This window comes from Camelina sativa, chromosome 20 (genome assembly GCF_030686135.1).
Source record: "Camelina sativa cultivar CO46 ecotype springtype chromosome 20, ASM3068613v1".
Taxonomy (NCBI): Eukaryota; Viridiplantae; Streptophyta; class Magnoliopsida; order Brassicales; family Brassicaceae; genus Camelina; species Camelina sativa.
In genome coordinates this window covers 18,854,174-18,876,366 of record NC_141899.1, presented here as the reverse complement: position 1 = coordinate 18,876,366, position 22,193 = coordinate 18,854,174, and the positions used below count along the sequence as shown (strand labels likewise).

The window sequence follows — 22,193 nt, the reverse complement described above, 5'->3', positions numbered from 1 at the left end:
CCGAAAAAGGTACCCGCATCTTTAGGGTCGAGTGAAGGGTATAATAATTATATTATCCATGAATAATGATCGAGTATCGGATATTAATTTAATTTTTGACCGTTTCGTTACCCGTCTCATTACTCGTTTTATTACCCGACTCATAAATACACGTTAATATTTTGTAGAATAATATTACCAGCGTGAGGAAATATTTATGTAAATTTAGATTTGTTTGTTACAAAATAATAGTAGAAAATTTATTAATTCTATACATTTTATAAAATCATATATTTAATTTACTTAAGGTCATACTCTGATTTTGACCCATAGTTGGTACTACTATTTTGGTTTGGTGCAATATCAAATTCGTTAATTATACATTCGGTAAAGCTAAAAAAATCCAACAAAACATGTCTTGACCAGTGATTTGGTATTACAAATTGATGTGATCGTGTTTAGAGATCTTAATATACCAAATTTACAAATTGAAGTTACTGGTATAACATGTTGTATATTAATTTTATAGGTGAAAATTACAATTAGGTTATGTATATTATCAATATTATACACTTAATATTGTTTATATAGTGAATATGTATAATATTAAATAAGTATATAGATTAAAAAATAACTATATTTTTATAAGTATATATATATATATATATATATTTAAAATAAATCCCAAAATTTTTTTTAGATATTTATCAGGTTTTGTTTTTTATTCTTATAAAAATATAGTTATTTTTTAATTTATATACTTATTTAAGCAACCCTTTAAACAAATAACCTGTGGATATTGATATTGTTATTTGTTAATACTAAGTGTATAAAAATATAGTTATTTTTTAATCTATATACTTATTTAAGCAACCCTTTAAACAAATAACATGTGGATATTGATATTATTATTTATTTTATACTAAGTGTATAAAACTATTTTTACATACTGCCATGATTTAACATTATCAATATTATACACTTAATATTCTTTATATAGTGAATATTGTGTATAAACAATTAAGTTTTAGCCAATTAAATAGTTTGTTATTATTTTCTAAGATTTATGAAACAATAAATAGAGTTTTATTATTTTGTAAACAAATCTAAATTTTTCTTTTTTTAGTTATTAGAATAATTAAAATATAATAACATTTTCGTAATATGTCACATCAGAACTGGTTAAATTTTTAACAACATAGCTTAAATAAGTATATAAATATATTTTAAAAATATAAACAATGTTGTATCCTATTTTTAATATATATTTGTTATTATTAAATGATTTAGATATGTAAATATTTAATCTTAGTTTTATAAATAAATTTAAGTTTAATAATTTTCTAAATAGTTTGTTATTGTTTCCTAAGATTTCTGAAACAATAAATAGAATCTGTTTAATTATTTTATTACATAATTTCAAAATAATATTTTTTATTACTTTATTACATAATTTCGAAATAATTTTATTATTATTTTATTAAATAATTTCGAAATTATTTTATAAATTATTTCTTGTAATCTAATAAATTAATAATTACTATTTTTTGGATAATCATTTTCAGGTTACAACAAATTAATATTAAAATTCTGTTATTATATTTTGTATTAAAATACAGTGGCATTTTGTTTAATATTTTACATGGAATAGGGTTATTTGTTTAAAGGATTGCTTAAATAAGTATATAGATTTGAGGTGTTTTTTTTGAGGTATTAAAATACAAGAAATTAATAATGTTATAGAATAAGAGTAGTGATTAATATTTTTAAAAGTAATACTACTACAATTGAGAATTAATATGGAGATTAGTTAGGTTTGGACATAAAAATCAAGTTTATGAAGAATAGAGAGAAGCTTAGAGATAGTAAGAGGTTTCTCTTGAAAGTCATTAAGGCCAGCTTCCATAAACTCTTTCTTCTCTCCTTCGTTAGCTCTAGTCGTTACTCCTGCTATCTTGCTCTCTATCCCCATCTCCCTTAGTCTCTTTGTCGCCTATATATCAATATTCAATCAACAAAAAAAAGAAAAGAATCCAATCAACTTTTTTTGTATATAATTCCTTAAAAATAATGGTAGCATGAAACTACTCATCAATATCTTATTTTTTAGAAACTATTTTTTTCTTCTATATCATGCCTATTTATTAGAAAAATAAAAAAATTGATCGAGCAAGATCGAACGGTCAAGATGTGATTTTCCGTTTGATCTTGCTAGATCTCTGGATCTTGCTTGATCTTTGGTTCTCGTAATACTCTTTAAATAATAAGAGAAGCATTAAACCCAACTTCATCGGTTAGACGGACCATATATAATTTTTTCATGTATGTTTTATAGGTTCTACAAAATAATATTCCTACCCGGTTTTTAGCATATTTCATTTTTGACAAAAAAATATACATAGAAATTATGGTCTACAACCTCTAAACAAAATATTCTGACAAATCTAATATACCTTAAACAAAAATTTGCTCATGACCAACAAAACTACAAAAAGTTTAAGATGGAAGAATTCTCAAATAAAAAATAAGATGAAAAAACAAATTAACCTAAGTTAATGATCTAATATTTCTTATTAATGTTGTAACATATCAAAAGAAAAAATATTGCTCTCTTGATGATTTTTTTTCTTATAGCTAACAGAGTTAATATAACCATATATTAGAGTCCAAATCGTTTCTTAAACTTTAATAGTATCAAGTTTAAAGAGTAAAGAATCACAAATAAGTAGTTACCTGAATACCATTCATGATGGGCATGTCCATATCCATAAGAATAAGATCATAGTTTCTACCGGAACAATGAGCGTCAACAGCTTCTTTCCCGTTACAAACGACATCGTTTTGAATCCCTAAACGAGCCAAAAGTTTTTGATGTATGCTTTGGTTTACGAAATTGTCATCTACGACCAAAGCTGTTAACTTCGACTCTGCCAAATTTGGAAGCTCTTCTCTCGTCATCCTTTTTATTTTTTTTTTAATTCTTCTTCTTCTCGTTTCTTTGTGCAAAACAAAAAATATGAAAATTTCTAGTAGAATTTTATGTTTGGTGAAAACTCATATATATATACAATCTAATATATAATGGAGAAAAGAACATTGGCAAAGAATCAACAATTTTATGGAACATAAAAACAGTATCAGTTAGATTGTGTTTTTGGATTCGTAGGAGATCTAGTGGTTTTATTTACTTTTCTATTTTCAGTAATGAATCTTAGCCGTTGCTTACTTTAGAGGGTTTTATATTTTCACGAGATTAGCTTTGAGATTGAGGGTTTAAGATTTAGTTCAATCAATGTCGTATTCTTGAGATATTAATTAGCCAAAAAACACGATGTGAGAAACAAGACATGAATAAAGCAAATAATCATATTTATCATTTATTACTATAAAACTGATTATATTTAGCAAGAAATATTACATTATGTAATTCAGTTTTGTCAGTTGATTTGTTGAATCAACTGTAATTTACTATTAGGAGAAAAGAAAATTCTGTCATCTTTTGTTTTTGAATATTCTAAGATTTATCAATATTTACGTCTAAGATTTGAAATTCATGGATGCGATCATACCATCACTAATGCACCGGATCCCATCAGATTTGAAATTTATTTTGTAAACCAAAAGTGACACTGTGATATGACAAAAAATCTTGTACATATTATTTTTGTCCAAAGATATCTCTAAGTATATATTATAAAGAAGATTACCTATTATATTTGGTTTGAAATTTTATTTTAATTAAAACTGATCCAGAGATGTGCATTAAAACCGAACCAAACCATAATCTATTCACATCATTCGGTTAATCTTCAAACCAAACGATTCATTAGAATTGATAATTACCAAAAAAAACTTTACTAAAATCATACTCTCAAAATATAAGATGTTTCACTTAAAAACACATAATAAGAATTGTCTACTTTGTTTGACAAAAAAAAAAAGAATTGTCTATTTTAAAATTTTTTAACCAAAATGATAAACAAGACTGCATAAAAAATATAAAATTAATATAAAAGTTGCCTAAAAAGTTGAAAACATTTTATATTATGAAACAAACAAAATCTCGAAAACACACTATTTATGAAAACAACAGAGGGAGTATATCATTATTAGCTTGACAAAAAAGCCATAAAAAAAATTATATCATTATTAAACATACCTTCACATCTGATAATGAAGCAAATGCAGATCTTACATTTCTGACATTTTTTTTGTTTTATTAGCTTTATAGAAAGATAAAAGACTCTACAGAGGTTGTGGCCTTGACTGAACAATGTAAACATCTTCACCAACCAAACAACCTTCAACGTCTTGTGCACAGCCAAAGTTTCTTTCCAAGAAGAAACCAACCGAACCAAGTCGCTGACCAAGTTGCTGTCTAAACACTGAGTCAACGGTTAACCGTTTCTTGCTATAGTCGACGGTCAAGCGAGCGTACTTACCATCAGCAGGACCTGTTCCTGACACAATAAGCTCTTCGCTGAAGTTTGCGAAAGCTAAGGTTTGCACAATCCCATCGAGTTTACCCGAAGCGACTCTCCATGGTGTTCCTCTTGTCCCTGAAGCTAAAGTCTCACCTAAACCAGGAGCAATCTCGGCTTCTACAAGGTTACTGTCTGGATCAGCTGGACTGACCGTGTGCAAAACAAAAGATAGGTCCGGCGAAAGCATTTCTTGAACAAGAACCGCCATTGAAGCTTCTTTTTGAGTGACACCAGCAGCTCTACGGCTTAGAACAGCTCTTCTTGTGTAGAGAGAAGCCCAAACTTGGCAAACCGAACCTGAAAACACCAAAGGATCTGAGGGACTCACGTTGGGGATTGATTCATAGAGTCCTGCAGCTGACATTCCAGCTAAGTCCTCGACGTTAGCGCTTGAACGAACAATGAGACGAGCGTCTTTGGGAAACGCTTTGCTTATGCTGTTGATTGTTTCTTTAGGCACTTGCAATGACTTCATCACTTCATGGATCTGATCGCATATGGTGTCAAGCTCACCGCCCTCAGGTCTGGCGGTTTCTAACTTTTCTAACAAAGACCCAAACTTTTCTTCCGAATTACTTTGCTTTAAAGCTAATTCCATAGATCCAAAAGGTATGACAACTCCAGTTGGAACCTTAAATGATGCTGGAACTCCATGTTCGCTGTGCACTGCTCATTCATAAGAAACCAAACAAAGTAGTTTAGAAAGACATATGATTTGGTTCCAGCAATTTCGTCCCCTTACACATTAATAAAACCTTACCACTAGTAGAGGCTTCTGCTAAAGATGCAAGAAGACCACATGCAGCAGATTTTGAACCAGAGGTTGGTACATCTGCATCAGCAAGTGCTATGATTCCTCCACTAGGGATATCCTATGGATGAAAGTTTTCTATCAGTAAGCAATCTGAATGTCAAGTGCACGGACTCACAGAGATATCAATATTTCACCTTGGATGAGTAAAGGAGGCTATCGGAAGATGAGGAAACAGGTGCTGACTCTTTATCATCAGTAGATAAGCTTTTCTTATCCGTCTTTTTCTTAGATAAGCTATTCTTATCCGTTTTTTTGTTCGCACTGGATTTGGAAATGCGACTCCTATCCTCAGTTGAAAGTATCAGGTTCACATGGCTTGGAGATGCTTCCAACCTGTAAGTTTTATATTTGAAAAAAACAATAAAGAAGAGACATGAGTTTTCTTGCTTAACGGGAGATTGAATATTAATATGTGATGATGATGATAACATCGGAAAAAGGGTACCTCACGAATTTTCCCACAAGTCGTCGTATATCAGCGACCTTGTCATCGTCGTCACATGTCACGAAGACAATTTTCTCCTGCGAAAAATTATGCGAAATGAGGAGTTTTCAACAATGCACTTCTTTAGTAGATATTCAGGGAGGAAAAATGGGGGTAAAAAGGTTAGTGCCTGCCGCGCTCTAACGCCAAGGTGAGACAAGTGAGGCAGTTCCTGCAGGAGCATGACTCCGGCTATGTTCCCATTAGCAGCACTTACCTGTCAAAGCAAGTTATATAAGTAATCTTTAGTACATGATGTTATGAAATATGAAACATGGTAAGGAAGAGTGTATGTCAAAAACCTCTTCATCGCCATCAGCTTTGTTGACCAAGAGAATAATAGGACCACCAGAAGTTGCTGGCAATGATCCTGGAACAATGCTTTCGACCTGCAGTCATAAGAGCCAGAAAAAATATTTACAAATACGAATTCTCATCAAAGTTACAAAGCGTAAGGCATAGCAAAGTTGAAAATTCTCAGCCAAGTAAATGATGCAATAATAGCAAACGAAAATATATCACAGAGTAGTAATTTGCGTTCTCCACGCACCTGAACTAATGTCCCAGAAGTTGATCCAGGTACAACGACGTCCCAGCCCTCAGAACCAAGTGAGTTTCTTACAGCTTTTAGAAGAACAGTGCAGAGCTTTGAGATCTGAAAAATTATGCTGTGAAGCACAACACATGTACGGTCAGAGTAAATTACAGAGAGAGGACTATGAGTAAAATAAGCAAGAAAAGATTCTGAAAACAATCTCAAATGTTTTCATCAGATTGCTTGTACAGCTTAAACTAAGTACTAGGAAGTAAAAGCCTAACTTACCCAGCACGAATCTCGGCTTCTGTATAGGTCTTGACACTATTCTCTGGAATTCCTAGAGCTCTTCCTAAAATCTGAAATGATAAAGAACGATTTAATTAGATTAGCAGAGGAGTGATAATTTAGTCTCGCATATCCTTTTCCTGGTGAAAGAAACGAATGTGGCCAAACGAATTTGAACTATAATAGAAGTTGCATCACTAACTTCAAAATGTAAGGCATGGAACGATGTGTACCTCTACATTAGGAGGAAATATTTGAAGAAGTAAATCAGAATATTCTGCTGTTAATCTGCGTGCTCGATCAAGTGTTGCTTTCAGCCTCATGGCCCAAATGGTTTTTCCATCCTCTCCCCCTTCGTGGAAAAAAAATAAACAGCATTTCAGCTTATAATACTAGCCTCACACGTCAAGGTAAAACAGAACGAGACAGAACGAGTTGACATAAAGTCAGAGAAGGAATACCTTCTTTTTCAAGTAGGTCTCTCTCTCGCCAAGCAAGGAGTTCATTTCCAATGGCTAAACATTCTTCTTGCTTCCAACCAGAGAGACCTACTTGGTGAACACCCAACACCAAAGCATCTAGTGGATCATTCCACGAGGCAACCTTTCTTGATGCCACATCTTTTGCCAGTTGATCAGCTCCTCCCATAGTTTCAAGCGCATTGAGGAATCTACTCAAATCATTGAAGACACATACGACGGAGAATCAAAGCAGGATTTTTAATAACTTCCGAACGAAATTAAGCTATAAAAAGCAATCAGAATCTTATGCACACCTGCTTAGTAGAACAAAAAAGTAGTCTTCGAGGCCGATCTCACAAAGGCGCCACTAATGACACGAGCAAACTATATAAGTAAATTAATTGCAACATGATTCTGCTGGGTTGTTTAAAACAGTTCACCTTTTGGCGCATTGCAATGGCAGTATCAGGAGCATCATTACGCAAACCGCTATTAAGTTCCTTTATAATTGATTCTCTTAGAGAAGCCAGAGAATGCATGGTTTTAATCAACTCTAAAACATTGTTTGATTCTCCTGATGTGTCAAGGCGCTGAAAATATGAATTTCGCAGTCAGACTATGAAGAGATCACAGTAACAAAGTTTACAATGAATGTGTATAACATGCACAATTTATCAAATGATTTGATTGTTATGGACACATAACAACATGCAACCAAGGACGGGGTGATTATCAATTACAAACTACATCCTTACGCTGGATAATAATTATTAATTTAACATTTGTTGTGTCTAGGGCATACCACTTCAGAAAATCATGCAAGAAAACCCAAAATTTTGCACCAAATCAAGAAAAGAGACATGTGTGAGCTTACCTTTTTACATTCAAAAAACAAATTGAGAGCAGAAAGACCTCTATCATCCATAGAAATTTTCATAGAATCAAGTTGTTCAGTGAGGCTGCAACAAGATACAAGAGCTATTGAACTATACAGTACCATCATAGTCAAATGAAAGAATAGGTTTGGTTTCAGAAATATAGTACCTTCCAGCATTAAAGAAATCCTTAAGCTCATTATGGAATATTTTGAATTGCTCAACAAAATCTCCACTGTATTTTCCTGGGGTCTCGGTAATTCTTTGAAGCATCGCCTCTGTTGCAATTAGATCTTCTGGACCCGCATTCCGGTGAAGCTTATTTTGTATGGTATGCTTGATTTCTTGCTGGAACAAAGATGGGTTATATGAATACTTTGACAGTAGCTGATCTAATGAGAAAAGAAAAAAACTAGAAAGTGTATTATTATTACCTTGAGATCATGAGGAATATCATTGCGATGGGCTATGTCCCTAATTCGAGTTAGAGGGACAGCTGCAGTAAACTCTGCTTTGAAAGAAGGCAAACACGGATGGATTTTTCGAGCAACAAGCACTTCCTACCATATAAAATCATATCCAACTTAGAGAAACTACTATGGACACACCAGCTACAAAACTTTTGAGAGGGGAGGCTGTGAAAGCAAATAAATGTGTCACCTCAGCCGTAGCATCTTTCTTACTGCAAATGTGCTCCAACTCCCGGAATATAAGCCTGGAAATCTCGGCATGCCGGTTTGGACGGTGATGCCCTCCATCTTCAAAGCAAGGAATCTGACCTGTGTTTATCCACTGCATAACAAGCCAGACAAACAAACAAACTAAAAAGGTAAATCCCAAACACATAAGAGAAGATAACTTAGGCTATAAAAAGAAAAGAGAGGAACCTTCAAATAAATTGCAGAGTATATGAGCGCCTTCAATCGTTCCTCCCTCTCAACACTCCCAACTATAACCTCGCGTACCATTTCAAGCTTGAACACACACATAAACACATTTCACAATAAGATATGTTTCATTCTTTGCCAGCTTCAAAGGTAGACAATTAAGAGGAAACCAAAAGTCCAAAAAAATTGATACCTTTCTCCACCAATTCCTAGAGTTACGATCACCTTCAACCATCTTAAGAGCTGTGCCTTCAAGACCAGTAGTATCCCAATTCCTTCCAACCTCTCTGTTACCATGGTCATTAGAACGCATAAAGGACGCATCTTTACCTTGCCACTGCCCACCCAATGTACTTTTCTGAAGCTGCGCACCATTTTCACTTCCCACTACTCTCTCATCACTAACCTCATGATTATCCCTCTCGTCCCCACCACCACCACCATCATTACCAACCTCCTGAGGCAAATCAAGGGTTTCTCTTGTAGCATCCCAATGACAAACAACTGAGAAATTCCCAGAATTTGGAAGCTTAAGGACACGGTTATCACCAGATTCCCAAGAGAGTGACCCATCATTCTTAACAATGACGAACTTATACTCTAAAACTTGACCACCGTCAAGCTCAAGCTGACAAACCCATCCCTTGTCAGTCCAATTCAAAGGCGATTTCTTTTTCCATGAACCAATCTCTTTAGCTGATCCAAACATAGCCACATGTTCACCAAAGTTAACTTGATGATCTAACCTCACATTCAACTTCACCTTCGTTCCAGACCCATCTTTCTTCTTCCGTTGTTCCTCTCTGGGTTCAAATCAAAATCCGATTTTTAAAAACTTAAATCATCCAATTTCGATTATAAAACAAAAAAAAAAAAAAAAAGTGAAAGAAGGAGTGATACATGGTGGAGGAAGAAGAAGCAGTGCAAGTGAGACGAGAAGAGGAGTTTCTGAGTCGGTGAGATTGGTGGGTGAGATGAACTCTGCGAGTGAAGTTAACGAGTTTTGGAAGTGTTGATGAGTTTCTAGTGATGAAGGTGAACGGAGAGCTGCAACAATGGTGGCTTCCAATGCTCTCCATTGAAGGTGGTGTGGTGGTGATAAGAGATTTTTGGTTTTTGTGTTCAGTCTTCAAAGTATATCAAAGGATTCAAAAGCCATTATTAACCAAAAAAAAAATCAAATCAATTATAGAGAGTTTTCGCTTTTTTCGTATCGAAGAAATTGCCAAACAGACACATGTACAAAATATAAAAAATATCTTCTATGAGAAAAATATACGTAATATTTTTATTTATTTAACCAATGAATAAAAAAGAAAGGGAAAGAACAAAACTCTCTCGACTCGTGAGTCTTAAACCATTCTTTCCGTAAAAAGTACGTAAAGATAGATCACCATAAAATAAATTGTCCTAGGAATACGATACGTTCTCTAATTAGAAAATTTTAGTACTACTAGATTAGAGCATTTATTTTTCTCTTGAAGTTAGAAAGGAAGCATAAGATTGACAATCTTATCGGAAATGGTTCGAACTTACGCTTCATACTAACTAACAATATCGCTATCATAAATGAGATCAAATTGATGCGTGTAGGGGGTTTCCATACATTTTGATTAACTATCTATGGTTAATGTTAATGTCGGATCTCATACATGAGTCAAACTCAGTGATACCAAAGTAGTACTAGGAAAAAATGCACAACCAAACTAACACTATGAAATTTAAAAACATGTCTTTGTCATATTCGAAAAAAACCATAACCAATAGTAATAAAAAAGTAAATCACACTAAACCTTTAAATAACGTTTTATCTCAATTTCGCTTCATTTTTTCTTGCATCATCAGTCATTACTACTCACAGGTAAGTGTGTGTGATTAAAAGTTTTGATGATCAAATCAAATGAAAAAAGAAAAAGGCTTATGGGCTTCAACAGATATATGAATGGGCTTTAAATATTGGGCTTTTCAACCTAATAAGGAAAAGGAAAAAGAAAACAGAGAAGGAGAGAAAGAAGGAATCAGAGTAGTCTTCTTCCCCAGTTGCCGCTCTTTGAAATCGCAACTCACTCGCCGTCTCTTTCTCTCTCTCTCTCTCTCTCTCTCTCTCTCTCTCTTTAAGCTTCTCTTCACTCTGAAAACCTCAGATCGCAAATATGCAAGCACCGGTCCTCGTACTCAGTAAGCATCTCTCTATTTCTCTTTCTTCCTCCAGATCTCATTTCCTCTTACTCGATGTTTAAGTTTTGGTAACGAGATTTAACTCCTTAAAATGGTTCAGGCGATTCGTTAAAGCGTGAATCTGGAAGAAAGGTTCATCATGGTAATATCCAAGCTTCCAAGGTAATTTTATCCCCCCTTTCTATATAGCTTGGTGATGCTTGCCTTCTCTCGCTACTGTGTCTCTGGTTCCGATCATTGTAGTTTTGTTGTTAACAGGCTGTGGCTGATATCATTCGTACGACGCTGGGTCCTCGTTCTATGTTGAAGATGCTTCTTGATGCTGGTGGAGGTAGTTTTTTTTTTAACCTTGTATTTTTTATTCTCATTTTTAGGGTTTTTCTATTCTCTGTATTTGTTGTAGATCTCTCACTAAGGAACATATTAGGTTTAAGTGTTTTTAGCTCTGGGACTATTGTTCTCATGTAGTTTTTATTATTTGAAGTTGTTATTGTACACTTTTTGTGTTAGATTTATATAAACCCTAAAAAAAATAGTGCTGTTAGTTCTGTTTGAGTTGGGGGTTTTATTTTTTTCTGAACCTTGGCGTTATTGTTTCTTCTTAAATCTTGACAGGGATTGTTGTTACCAATGATGGAAATGCTATTCTTCGTGAGCTAGATGTTGCTCATCCTGCAGCTAAGGTTTCTTTTACTTCTGGCCTCTCTCTCTCTCTCTCTATCTACTCTTCTTGTTATTTTCCTGTAAAAGTTGTTTACTCATCCATCTTTATTTACTCTGGTGATTCTAGTCAATGATTGAGTTGAGCCGTACACAAGATGAAGAAGTTGGTGATGGGACAACATCAGTTATCGTTCTAGGTAGGTGCTGCAGTGTTTTTTTTTTGATTGTGGCATTAAGAAAATCAGGGATGAAGATCTGTTCATAAGCATGGGTTCTTAAAGTCCGCATTTCTGTGTTTTTTTTTTCCCTTCAACAGCTGGAGAAATGCTTCACGTTGCAGAAGCATTTATTGAAAAGAATTACCATCCCACAGTCATATGCCGAGGTATGCTAGCACTATGAGTTTGCTTGTTGCTGTTATGTTACTCAACTCGTTGTCATCTTAGTGAATGCATTCTTCTCTGCAGCTTACATTAAGGCTCTCGAAGATTCTATTGCTGTTCTTGACAAAATTGCTATGTCAATTGATATCAATGACCGTGAGTCCATTTCTACCTTGTGTTTGTTCATTTGGCGTCAAGTTCCAGCTACTTTGGTTTTCTTATGTTGGCTTTTCATTTAATTTTGTACTGATGGAAGAATGTGCGACTTGCAGGTTCTTCAGTGCTAGGATTAGTCAAGAGCTGCATAGGGACAAAGTTCACTAGCCAATTTGGAGATCTAATTGCTGTAAGTAGCTTAATTACTGTAGCCTCTGACTTTTGCATTACCTGCTGAGGTTTTTATACTCCTTACTATTTATTGGACACGTCTAGGAAAGTAGGCATAGATACATCTAAATGTGACTTTTGGAATGTAATCTGTAATCTTGTCCATAGATGAAATTTTTTAAATTGATGACTGCTTACTTTAGCCAGTCATCTTATGGCGCCTGTTTGTTAAAATATTTATAGGATGAAGTTTTACATCAAATACCATTTACGTCTTACATATTGTTGGACATTCAGTATTCATCTTGACATAGTTTTCTCTAGAACTATACCATACTCCCATGTTTTAATATGACTTTATGTGTTCTTTTAGGATTTGGCCATTGATGCCACCACTACTGTTGGTGTTGATCTTGGGCAAGGTTTGAGGGAGGTAGATATTAAAAAGTACATCAAAATTGAGAAGGTTCCTGGTGGTCAGTTTGAGGACTCTGAGGTTCTTAAAGGAGTTATGTTTAACAAAGATGTTGTTGCTCCTGGTAAAATGAAAAGAAAGATAGTTAACCCACGTATCATTCTTCTCGACTGCCCCCTTGAGTACAAGAAAGGTGAAAATCAAACCAATGCTGAGTTGGTCAGAGAAGAAGACTGGGAAGTGTTGTTGAAGCTGGAAGAGGAATACATCGAGAACATTTGCGTGCAGATACTAAAGTTCAAACCTGATTTAGTTATCACAGAGAAGGGTCTTAGTGACTTGGCCTGTCACTATTTCAGTAAAGCTGGGGTTAGTGCAATCCGAAGGTTGAGAAAAACTGACAATAACAGAATCGCCAAGGCTTGTGGAGCAGTAATTGTGAACAGACCCGACGAACTGCAGGAGTCTGATATTGGTACAGGGGCTGGCTTGTTTGAGGTCAAGAAAATAGGAGATGATTTCTTTTCTTTCATTGTTGAATGCAAAGAACCCAAAGCGTGTACTGTACTCTTAAGGGGACCAAGTAAAGATTTCATCAATGAAGTGGAAAGAAATTTACAGGTTCGTTGGTGTTTATTCACAAACCCGTATGTCTTAATCAATCATTACCTTTTATGCCTGACACATTGTTACTACAGGATGCCATGTCTGTTGCAAGAAACATTATCAAAAACCCAAAGCTCGTTCCTGGTGGAGGAGCCACAGAATTAACCGTCTCTGCCACATTAAAACAGAAGAGTGCAACAATCGAAGGCATAGAGAAGGTTGGCTTGCTTCTATTACATTTTGTTTCCGTGCTGAAAATTGTGTGTGTTTTTTTTTTTGTTGCAAAGCTATATCGAGCTTTGAAGCCAAGTATGCTTTTCCCACACTTATTTTTTTTTTTCTGAATCTTATATAAACAGTGGCCATATGAAGCAGCTGCCATTGCTTTCGAGGCTATTCCACGAACCCTGGCTCAAAACTGTGGGGTTAACGTGATCCGTACTATGACTGCATTACAAGGGAAGGTAATGTCCTGGACTACCAACCCCGACTGCTTTCTCTTTCCCATTTCTTTTAGTATATATACCGACTCTTTTCTCAATGCTTCAATTGTCGGTTTTGGTGCAGCACGCAAATGGGGAAAACGCGTGGACCGGTATTGATGGGAACTCTGGTTTAATAGCTGATATGAAAGAGTGCAAGGTAGGGTGTTAAACCCCATTACCGTTGGTGTGATTCTCACTAACAGAAACTAATGTAACTCAAGAGTGTGATTCTAACCTTTTAAAAACTTTGACAGATATGGGATTCATACAATGTGAAGGCGCAAACATTCAAGACGGCGATAGAAGCTGCGTGTATGCTTCTGAGGATCGATGATATAGTGAGTGGTATCAAGAAGAAGCAAGCTACTGGATCTGGACCTTCAAAGCCTACCATTGAGACAGAAGGAGATGCAGACAACGAGCAAATTCTTCCCGACTAAGAGAAGAGAAACACTTCAGTCATAATAACCCAAATCTTTGTTCTCACTTGTTTTAACTATTTCATCGGGTTCCTGGCTTCAATCTCGACTTTTTGGCTACCATATCTTAGGTGAGATAAGATTTTGATGGTGGAGGGTTTTTTTCTTTTCTTTTTGTCATCTTCTGAATGCTTAGCTTTTTTGAATTTTCGTAGTCACTTTGTTGGGTTTTTTTTAGAGTGCGGCTAGTTGTTATTGTCTTTATGAAATTTCTGGGAGTTAAGACTTTTGTTTAGTTTGTGTCGTTTTTTGTTGGAATATCTAAAAAATACTTCGACGGGATTGTTTTAGTTGACCGCTATTGTCAAATGTGTTTTTGTTTGGACACCATTAACTGCATTTCATGCGTATTACGTACGGACCAGTTAAATTTGATAGAGAGATTCGGTTCGAGCTATGACTAGACCAGTTAATAAGGAAAGATACATACGAAGACTTCTGTTCTTAAGTTCTGTTTTGTCAGATTTAAATTCACTTTTAGTTTGTTCAGTTTAACAAATTACGTGTAGAGATCGGTTTATACGATTTTGGTTCAGATAATTTGGGTTTCTGTGAGTCTACAAAAAAATCAAAAGTTAAATTTTGATGTCGTTTTGTCTTTGAAGCTATGTACGTATGCTATGCAGCAGTTTTTTCTTCATTTTTTGACATTTTTTTTTGTAATCATTGGGCCACACAATTGGTCGGCTCATTAGCCAAATTCCTACATTCGTAGAAGTCGATACTTGATCTCGGGTGTGATGGTGCTTTCTACAAATGGATTTACCTTTTGCCACTGTACTGAGATCACTTTACAAGCAAAACATTTCGTAATTTTCTTTTCCTAATTTGTTCATCGTCACGTTTTATTACTTGTTGTTTATTTCATTTGATGTTTGTCAAATTTGAATAGTTGACTCCAACTCTCTTACAAACTCTTCTTAGAAGATAATGATGTTTGAAAAGTAAACGCACACACACACTTTTCGGTCCAAATATGATTTTTGTTACGTAATTAATTTCACCTGTATATATGTCATGTGGATATAGTTTACGTAATTAATTAAACCCATGGTTTCCGTGGTTTGATATTTCAGCAATAAAATTTATACACACAACTAATATTCAATTTTGAATTTGCATGCATGTGTTGCTGTACTTTAATACTGATATCAGTTTAAAACTCCAATTACCAAATGTCACAAAGGAAATAAAATAATCATACTTAAAAAAAAAGGGAAAACCAATATGAATTATTTAAATTAAAGGTTAGATTTTTGTTGTTGTTGTTGTTGTTGTTGTTGTTGCTGCATATAGCTGTGCATATTTGGTTATTAGTCTTATCAGAAACCCAAAACATGTATAGTTATTGGCTTTTAAAGATATGGACCCATGAAGAACTATGCAAAAAGTGACAAGTTGGTAGATATACACAAATAACGTGACAGCAAATGAGAAACCCATGGCCATGGGTAAACACAACACAAATTAATAATAGAAACAATTTGGCTTAGACTAGTTGTAGAAATCTTGTCCCAATAATCTCATTCGAAAGAGTAAACAATAATTGCATAGAGTAGTGGTGAGCAAATATGGTTACAAATTATATATATTTTATAAGATTTGGATCCATATTCTTAACTAGGGAGGTTGGTGGGTTGGAGTAGTGTCGGTCTACTTCTTACAATATATCTTTTCATCTCGATAATTTTCTGAAATAGAATGCTGAATCCGATTATATGGTCCCTTTCACACCATATATACATATAACGTCCATAAAATTTAAACAATGCAATGGATACAATTAGTAAGATGATATACACGTTACATGACGTCGGCTAATTTGTATGAACACACGAGGGTAACGGCCAGAATCGTTCATATTCTAAAAGGTGTATATACGAGATATTTGCTTAGGCCGGTAGCAAGATTTTCACAACATATTGACAGTGATATAAGAAATGTAACAATCACTCTAATAAGAGAGGAGAATCTTATAATTTAACATAACAAAAAAATATAAAATTCGAGGATAATATTATAACAAGAAAGAGAAGCGTTATGACTTATGACTTATGATGATAGGCAAATTGTATATTCAACTAAGGACTAAGGAGACGCCACATAAAGCAGAAGGAGATAGAAGAAACGTTTGTTGACCAATGACTTGATGACTCAGAAGCATGTGAACATAAATAGAAACGTGTAAGCATCTCATTGGCTTCAGACAATTTTATTTGTGCTTCATTGCCTCATCTTCTCTATATAATGAAGTAACACCACAATGGTCTCATTAACTAAGTGTTTCTTTTTTAACTCTTTAAGAGAAAATAACTTTTAGATTTTAGCTTTCTGAAGAGATCCTCAGGATGGCCGGAGGAGGAATTGCGACTTCGGCGAACGGAGTGGAGTTTGAGGCAAAGATAACTCCTATAGTCATCATCTCTTGCATCATGGCTGCTACCGGTGGCCTCATGTTTGGTTACGACGTCGGTGTCTCCGGTAAGAATATATATTAACATCTCTTAATTAGTTCTCTGTCTATATGTATAATACAATCCTTTTATCTTCTATTATACAAAAAGTAGAACAAGATTTAAATTTCAAGGATGCATAAGTTTTTGTTAGTGCAAGTTTTCTCAAGTAATGATTTTTAAATAGTACTTGCTTGTGTTTTCAGCTACCACCAATAACTTCTTTGGTAGAACCATTTCACCTAACATATGGAGGACTACTAGAAAGAAAAAAACTTTATCAATATGAAAATTTACTAACTAGCTCAATGTTAATTAATTAGCAGAAGTAAGAAAATAATCTAAAATCTTAGCTAACAAAAGTTTGGCAACTAAAGATCTAGCTAGCTAGCTAGACCGTCCTTGTTTGACTAGTATATTGACAAAATTAGTGTCATAGGTTTTAGTTTTTCTCTTTGCTTTGGCATAATTGATTCCTTTTTATTTTGTCACATACACAACACATATGCTCAATGTTGGATTTGAACATGGGTTATGACACATCAACATTAATAAACAATATTTTGGGCACTCTGATATTATGAGTATCTTCTAAGTTCAAAATTAGCTTAAGCGGTAAAAAATTAAATGGTTTTACATCGTCAATATGACTATGCAGGTGGAGTGACATCGATGCCAGACTTTCTCAAAAAGTTCTTTCCAGTGGTTCACAGGCGAGTAGAAGCTGGAGCCGACCAAAACAACTACTGCAAATACGACAACCAAGGGCTACAACTTTTCACATCATCTCTATACTTAGCCGGTCTAACCGCTACGTTCTTCGCTTCATACACGACGAGAACGCTCGGACGAAGGCTAACTATGCTCATAGCCGGTGTTTTCTTCATCATCGGTGTGGCTCTCAACGCCGGGGCTCAAGACCTAGCCATGCTTATCGCAGGCCGGATATTGCTTGGTTGTGGAGTTGGGTTCGCTAATCAAGCCGTCCCTTTGTTCTTGTCAGAGATTGCACCTACTAGGATCCGTGGTGGTCTTAATATTCTCTTTCAGCTTAATGTCACTATTGGTATTCTCTTTGCCAGTCTTGTCAACTATGGAACCGCCAAGTAAATATCTCTTCCTTAATACTTTTTTCCATTTTTATTTGATAATATGAAAAAAAAAAATGTGTGGAAAGTGGAAACTAAACTTAGGGTTTGAGATTTTTTCAAACGAAAAATACATAATCCAAATTCCAAATTAATATATGGTGGTCATAATTTTAGAAATTTTGCTTTAACATGACACTATTGAAAAAATATCCACATGACTTGTCTCTTTCACTTCACACAAACCTTAATTTGTTGTTAAAGAAAAAAAAAAGAAGATTTCGTTTCATGTACTTTCTAAAGTTATCCAAATTTACTGATCTTTTTTTGTCAAACTTTTTGGCTGTCTCCCGTGTTTGTTTAAATTTATTTATAACCTTTTCAAAATTTCAGACCCTTTTCATAATATTATCATTAAAAAAAGCACTTTTAACTTTATAAATTTCGACAAATTTTTTATTTTTATAATAAGTAGATCAAAAAAGTCTTCCGTGATTTCAGCAAATTCTATCCACATGACATGCCTACGTCTTATACACTGAACGTAGTCGTCGTTAACAATTGTTTTTTCTCCACGTTGACTATAATGCTTACGGTGATCTGTCACGTAGCTAATGGGCTTACATATAGGCACATAGGCCCGTAATGGAGTTAAAAATGAGATTGCTAAATGAATTTTGAAATGTTTGCAGGATTAAAGGAGGATGGGGATGGAGGTTATCCTTAGGTTTGGCTGGTATTCCCGCGCTTCTTCTAACGGTCGGAGCTTTGATGGTGACGGAGACACCGAACAGTTTAGTAGAAAGAGGTCGTCTCGATGAAGGTAAAGCTGTACTTCGTCGTATTCGAGGTACTGACAATGTCGAACCAGAGTTTGCTGATCTACTTGAAGCTAGTCGACTTGCTAAAGAAGTTAAACACCCTTTTAGAAACCTTCTTCAATGTAGAAATCGTCCTCAGCTCATTATCGCCGTCGCTTTACAGGTTAGTAGTAACACTTCTCTACATGTTAAATCCGATTTGGAGACTTTAAAATGATGTGATTTTGTCAGAGCTCTTAATTTAGGATCAAGAAACCCTAAATTGTTTGTCAAGTTTCAATAATTTCGATTCCATTGTGTTCAATTTTAAAAGTTTTAAAAGTAGAATTTGCATTTGATGTTTATTTTTTTTTTTTTCTAATATTTGCAGATATTTCAACAATGTACTGGAATCAACGCGATTATGTTCTACGCACCTGTTCTGTTCAACACATTAGGGTTTGGCAGTGACGCTTCTCTTTACTCTGCTGTGGTTACCGGAGCTGTCAACGTCCTCTCCACGTTAGTCTCAATCTACTCCGTTGACAAAGTCGGTCGCCGGGTTCTACTTCTTGAAGCTGGAGTTCAAATGTTCTTCTCTCAAGTCGTTATCGCCATCATCCTCGGCATCAAAGTCACAGACCACTCTACAAATCTCTCCAAAGGATTTGCAATTTTAGTGGTGGTAATGATCTGCACTTACGTGGCTGCTTTCGCGTGGTCTTGGGGACCGCTCGGGTGGTTAATCCCGAGTGAGACATTCCCTCTAGAGACACGTTCCGCGGGACAAAGTGTGACGGTCTGCGTCAACTTGCTCTTCACGTTCATCATCGCTCAAGCTTTTCTCTCGATGCTTTGCCATTTCAAGTTTGGGATATTCATCTTCTTTTCGGCGTGGGTTCTGATTATGTCTGTGTTTGTGATGTTTCTACTTCCTGAGACTAAGAATGTGCCGATCGAGGAGATGACTGAGAGAGTGTGGAAGAAGCATTGGTTTTGGGCTAGGTTCATGGATGATGAGAAGGATCAAATGTTTGTGAGTGGTGAGAAGAATAATGGTAAATCTAACGGCTTTGATCCTTCAACACGGCTCTAAATTGGTTTAAGAGTCATAACCAAAGTAGAAGCAGAAGAGAGTGCATAAGAGGTTGGTAAACGCACCAAATAGAGAAAAGGAAAAGACAATGTACTAAATTTCGTTACTTTGAACTATGTTTGTGAATAGGTAAAGTCTTGTTTTGGCTTTGTTGAGTATACCATTTCTGACATGTGTTCTGTTCTTTTTATGAGATAATGAAGACGTATATTTAATAGTCCAAGTTCGATCTCTTGTTCATATTACACAAACAGATGTTTTATTGGACTATTATGCATAGTAGTCAACACATTAGCCATTTCGTTACCGCACGACAAATAGGTTTGATTTCGTATGAAACAGAACCGTAAGGTACGGTGCGATTCCAACAGTACATTTTCGTTACTATTATAACTGCACTACATTTTTATTGTACTTGTCCCGTACGTATATTATTATTCAGAACTTTAAATTAGTTTTCCAACTTAAAGTTTGAGATAATGGTTTTTCTAGATTATTTGTCTTGTTTTGGCTTTGTTGAGTATACCATTATTTCTAAATTACTTTTTAATAAAAGGGAAGTACACAACATATTTTTTGTAGATTTTATATTTTTAATAAATGGTTACAAATAGGTTATAGATAGGTTATAGATTAATCCATATATTAATATTAATATACACCTAAATACTAGGGATATACCAAATTGATAATTGATATATTAATGGTAACAAATAAAATCATGGATATTCCAAACTGTATTTTTGGAAGATTGTAGTCATATATCACGTTGTTTCCAAAAATCTTTAAACACAATATTACAAATTTATTTTCCACGTATTTTATCGATAGAGCACAACGTTAACCAAAGATAGATTACGAAATTGATATATTGATTGGTTACAAGTTATGTAGTTGGTTACAAGATAGACTATGAAATAAAATTTAACTAGTATTATAGCACGGGTACTTATCTAGAATCATTAACAATATAACACTTACAATATATGTGTTTTTTTAAGCCTTCATATTTAGCATATGATTTATTAATGTTTTATCCAAAAAAAATTTTAAAAACAATAACATAAATTATGGCCATGATTGGTAACGGCTGTTACTTGTGGCTGTAGATGCTTTGACTGTAAAGACTTTATTGTAGAGACTTTACTGTAGAGATTTTTGCTGTAGAAACTTTAACTGTTAAAACTTTAATGGCTGTTGTTTTTATTGTATGTTTTTCATAAATATAAATTATGAATAAATTTATGTGGCAACATAATGAATTTTATTTAAAAAATAAAAATTTTAAAATTAAAATACAAAAACTCATAAAAAATGAATAGATAAATATTTTCAACAAATTAAAAAATATAAAGATATGACATAATTGATTATGTGTTATAATAGTTTTTGATGCAAAAATAATTATGAAAAATGGATCTCAAAATAACAGAAACAAAAAATCTATTTTTAATGAACTATAATATATTTGTGATAAATTATACATAGATTGAAAATGAATGTTTTAATCATCATGGATAATAAGAAAGAGAAAAATAACTACAGTTTTATTATTATTTATTTTTTACCGCCAAAAAAGTTTCACATTTGTGACTTAAAAATTTTGTACGTACAAACTAAAAAAGTGGGCAGTTAGACTTTTAAGACTTTTAAAAATAATAAAGCAATAAAAGCATGATTGGTAAAATTTTGGCTTTTAAAACTTTAAATTAATTTTAAAGTCTTAAAAGTCTCTCCCAATCAGAACCTATATTTTATATAAAAAATATAATAAAATAAAATAAATTTCAATCCGTGCTCAATCACGGATCTTAATCTAGTTTATGAGTATAATGTCAATACCTATATGGGTTTCAATAGTTCCATATATAGTAATTGGATATAGGTTTAGGTTGATTTTAAGGTCGACGTAAGACCAACAAAAGAGAAGCTTGCGTTAAAAAAAAAAAAAAACATTTCTTCTCTCCATTATTATTTCTTAAATTTTATAAATATAAATTCTAACAAATTCTCTAAATTCTTTTATAGTCTTCCAATTTTTCAAGTAATTATTAGAAAGTGAAATCATAATTCGAACACTAATAAAATAAACAAGGAAACTAAGCAATCTTTAATATATATATATATATATATATATATATATATATATATATATATATTTTTTCCGAGACTCCTCTCTCGAGTGACCTTCTCACTACAAAAAAATGGTCTTATTGATACCAACTATTTCATCTCAATAATAACAAATTCGTAACAATAAAAATTTTGTGACGATTTTGTGACAAATTTTAAACGGTTGCAATAAAGTCGTCACAAATTATTTTTTGTAACAGATGCGTCACAACATTGTGACGAATATATCTAGTAACTATATTGTAACAATAAGTGACAAAAAGTAAGAGTAACAAAAACG

General features: G+C 33.9%; 4 protein-coding genes across 4 annotated transcripts; 2 read left to right on the top strand and 2 right to left on the bottom strand.

The window, feature by feature from the left end:
• Positions 1-1,698: 1,698 nt before the first annotated feature.
• LOC104771127 (two-component response regulator 24) lies at positions 1,699-3,006 on the bottom strand. The gene is made up of 2 exons (XM_010495600.2): positions 2,713-3,006; positions 1,699-1,972 (listed from the first exon to the last, which is right to left on the bottom strand). Exons 1-2 carry the CDS (start codon positions 2,935-2,937, stop codon positions 1,790-1,792), a joined length of 408 nt encoding a protein of 135 aa, XP_010493902.1. The 5' UTR covers positions 2,938-3,006; the 3' UTR covers positions 1,699-1,789.
• Positions 3,007-4,056: 1,050 nt separating this feature from the next.
• On the bottom strand, positions 4,057-10,348 carry LOC104771126 (phosphoglucan, water dikinase, chloroplastic). The gene is made up of 19 exons (XM_087505463.1): positions 9,708-10,348; positions 9,001-9,610; positions 8,808-8,894; positions 8,581-8,712; positions 8,355-8,480; positions 8,090-8,268; positions 7,920-8,004; positions 7,486-7,635; positions 7,360-7,412; positions 7,046-7,254; positions 6,818-6,936; positions 6,585-6,655; positions 6,312-6,429; positions 6,064-6,150; positions 5,892-5,978; positions 5,723-5,799; positions 5,412-5,610; positions 5,224-5,335; positions 4,057-5,129 (listed from the first exon to the last, which is right to left on the bottom strand). The coding sequence occupies exons 1-19, from the start codon at positions 9,884-9,886 to the stop codon at positions 4,225-4,227; spliced, it is 3,585 nt and encodes a 1,194-aa protein (XP_087361589.1). The 5' UTR covers positions 9,887-10,348; the 3' UTR covers positions 4,057-4,224.
• Positions 10,349-10,784: 436 nt separating this feature from the next.
• On the top strand, positions 10,785-14,673 carry LOC104771124 (T-complex protein 1 subunit gamma). The gene is made up of 13 exons (XM_010495596.3): positions 10,785-10,985; positions 11,086-11,147; positions 11,244-11,316; positions 11,601-11,668; positions 11,776-11,845; positions 11,965-12,033; positions 12,116-12,187; positions 12,304-12,377; positions 12,732-13,394; positions 13,472-13,597; positions 13,739-13,843; positions 13,947-14,021; positions 14,119-14,673. Exons 1-13 carry the CDS (start codon positions 10,961-10,963, stop codon positions 14,302-14,304), a joined length of 1,668 nt encoding a protein of 555 aa, XP_010493898.1. The 5' UTR covers positions 10,785-10,960; the 3' UTR covers positions 14,305-14,673.
• Positions 14,674-16,330: 1,657 nt separating this feature from the next.
• LOC104771123 (sugar transport protein 13) lies at positions 16,331-20,003 on the top strand. Its single transcript, XM_010495595.3, has 4 exons — positions 16,331-16,824; positions 17,455-17,902; positions 18,577-18,868; positions 19,076-20,003. Exons 1-4 carry the CDS (start codon positions 16,692-16,694, stop codon positions 19,778-19,780), a joined length of 1,578 nt encoding a protein of 525 aa, XP_010493897.1. The 5' UTR covers positions 16,331-16,691; the 3' UTR covers positions 19,781-20,003.
• The last annotated feature ends 2,190 nt before the right edge of the window (positions 20,004-22,193 follow it).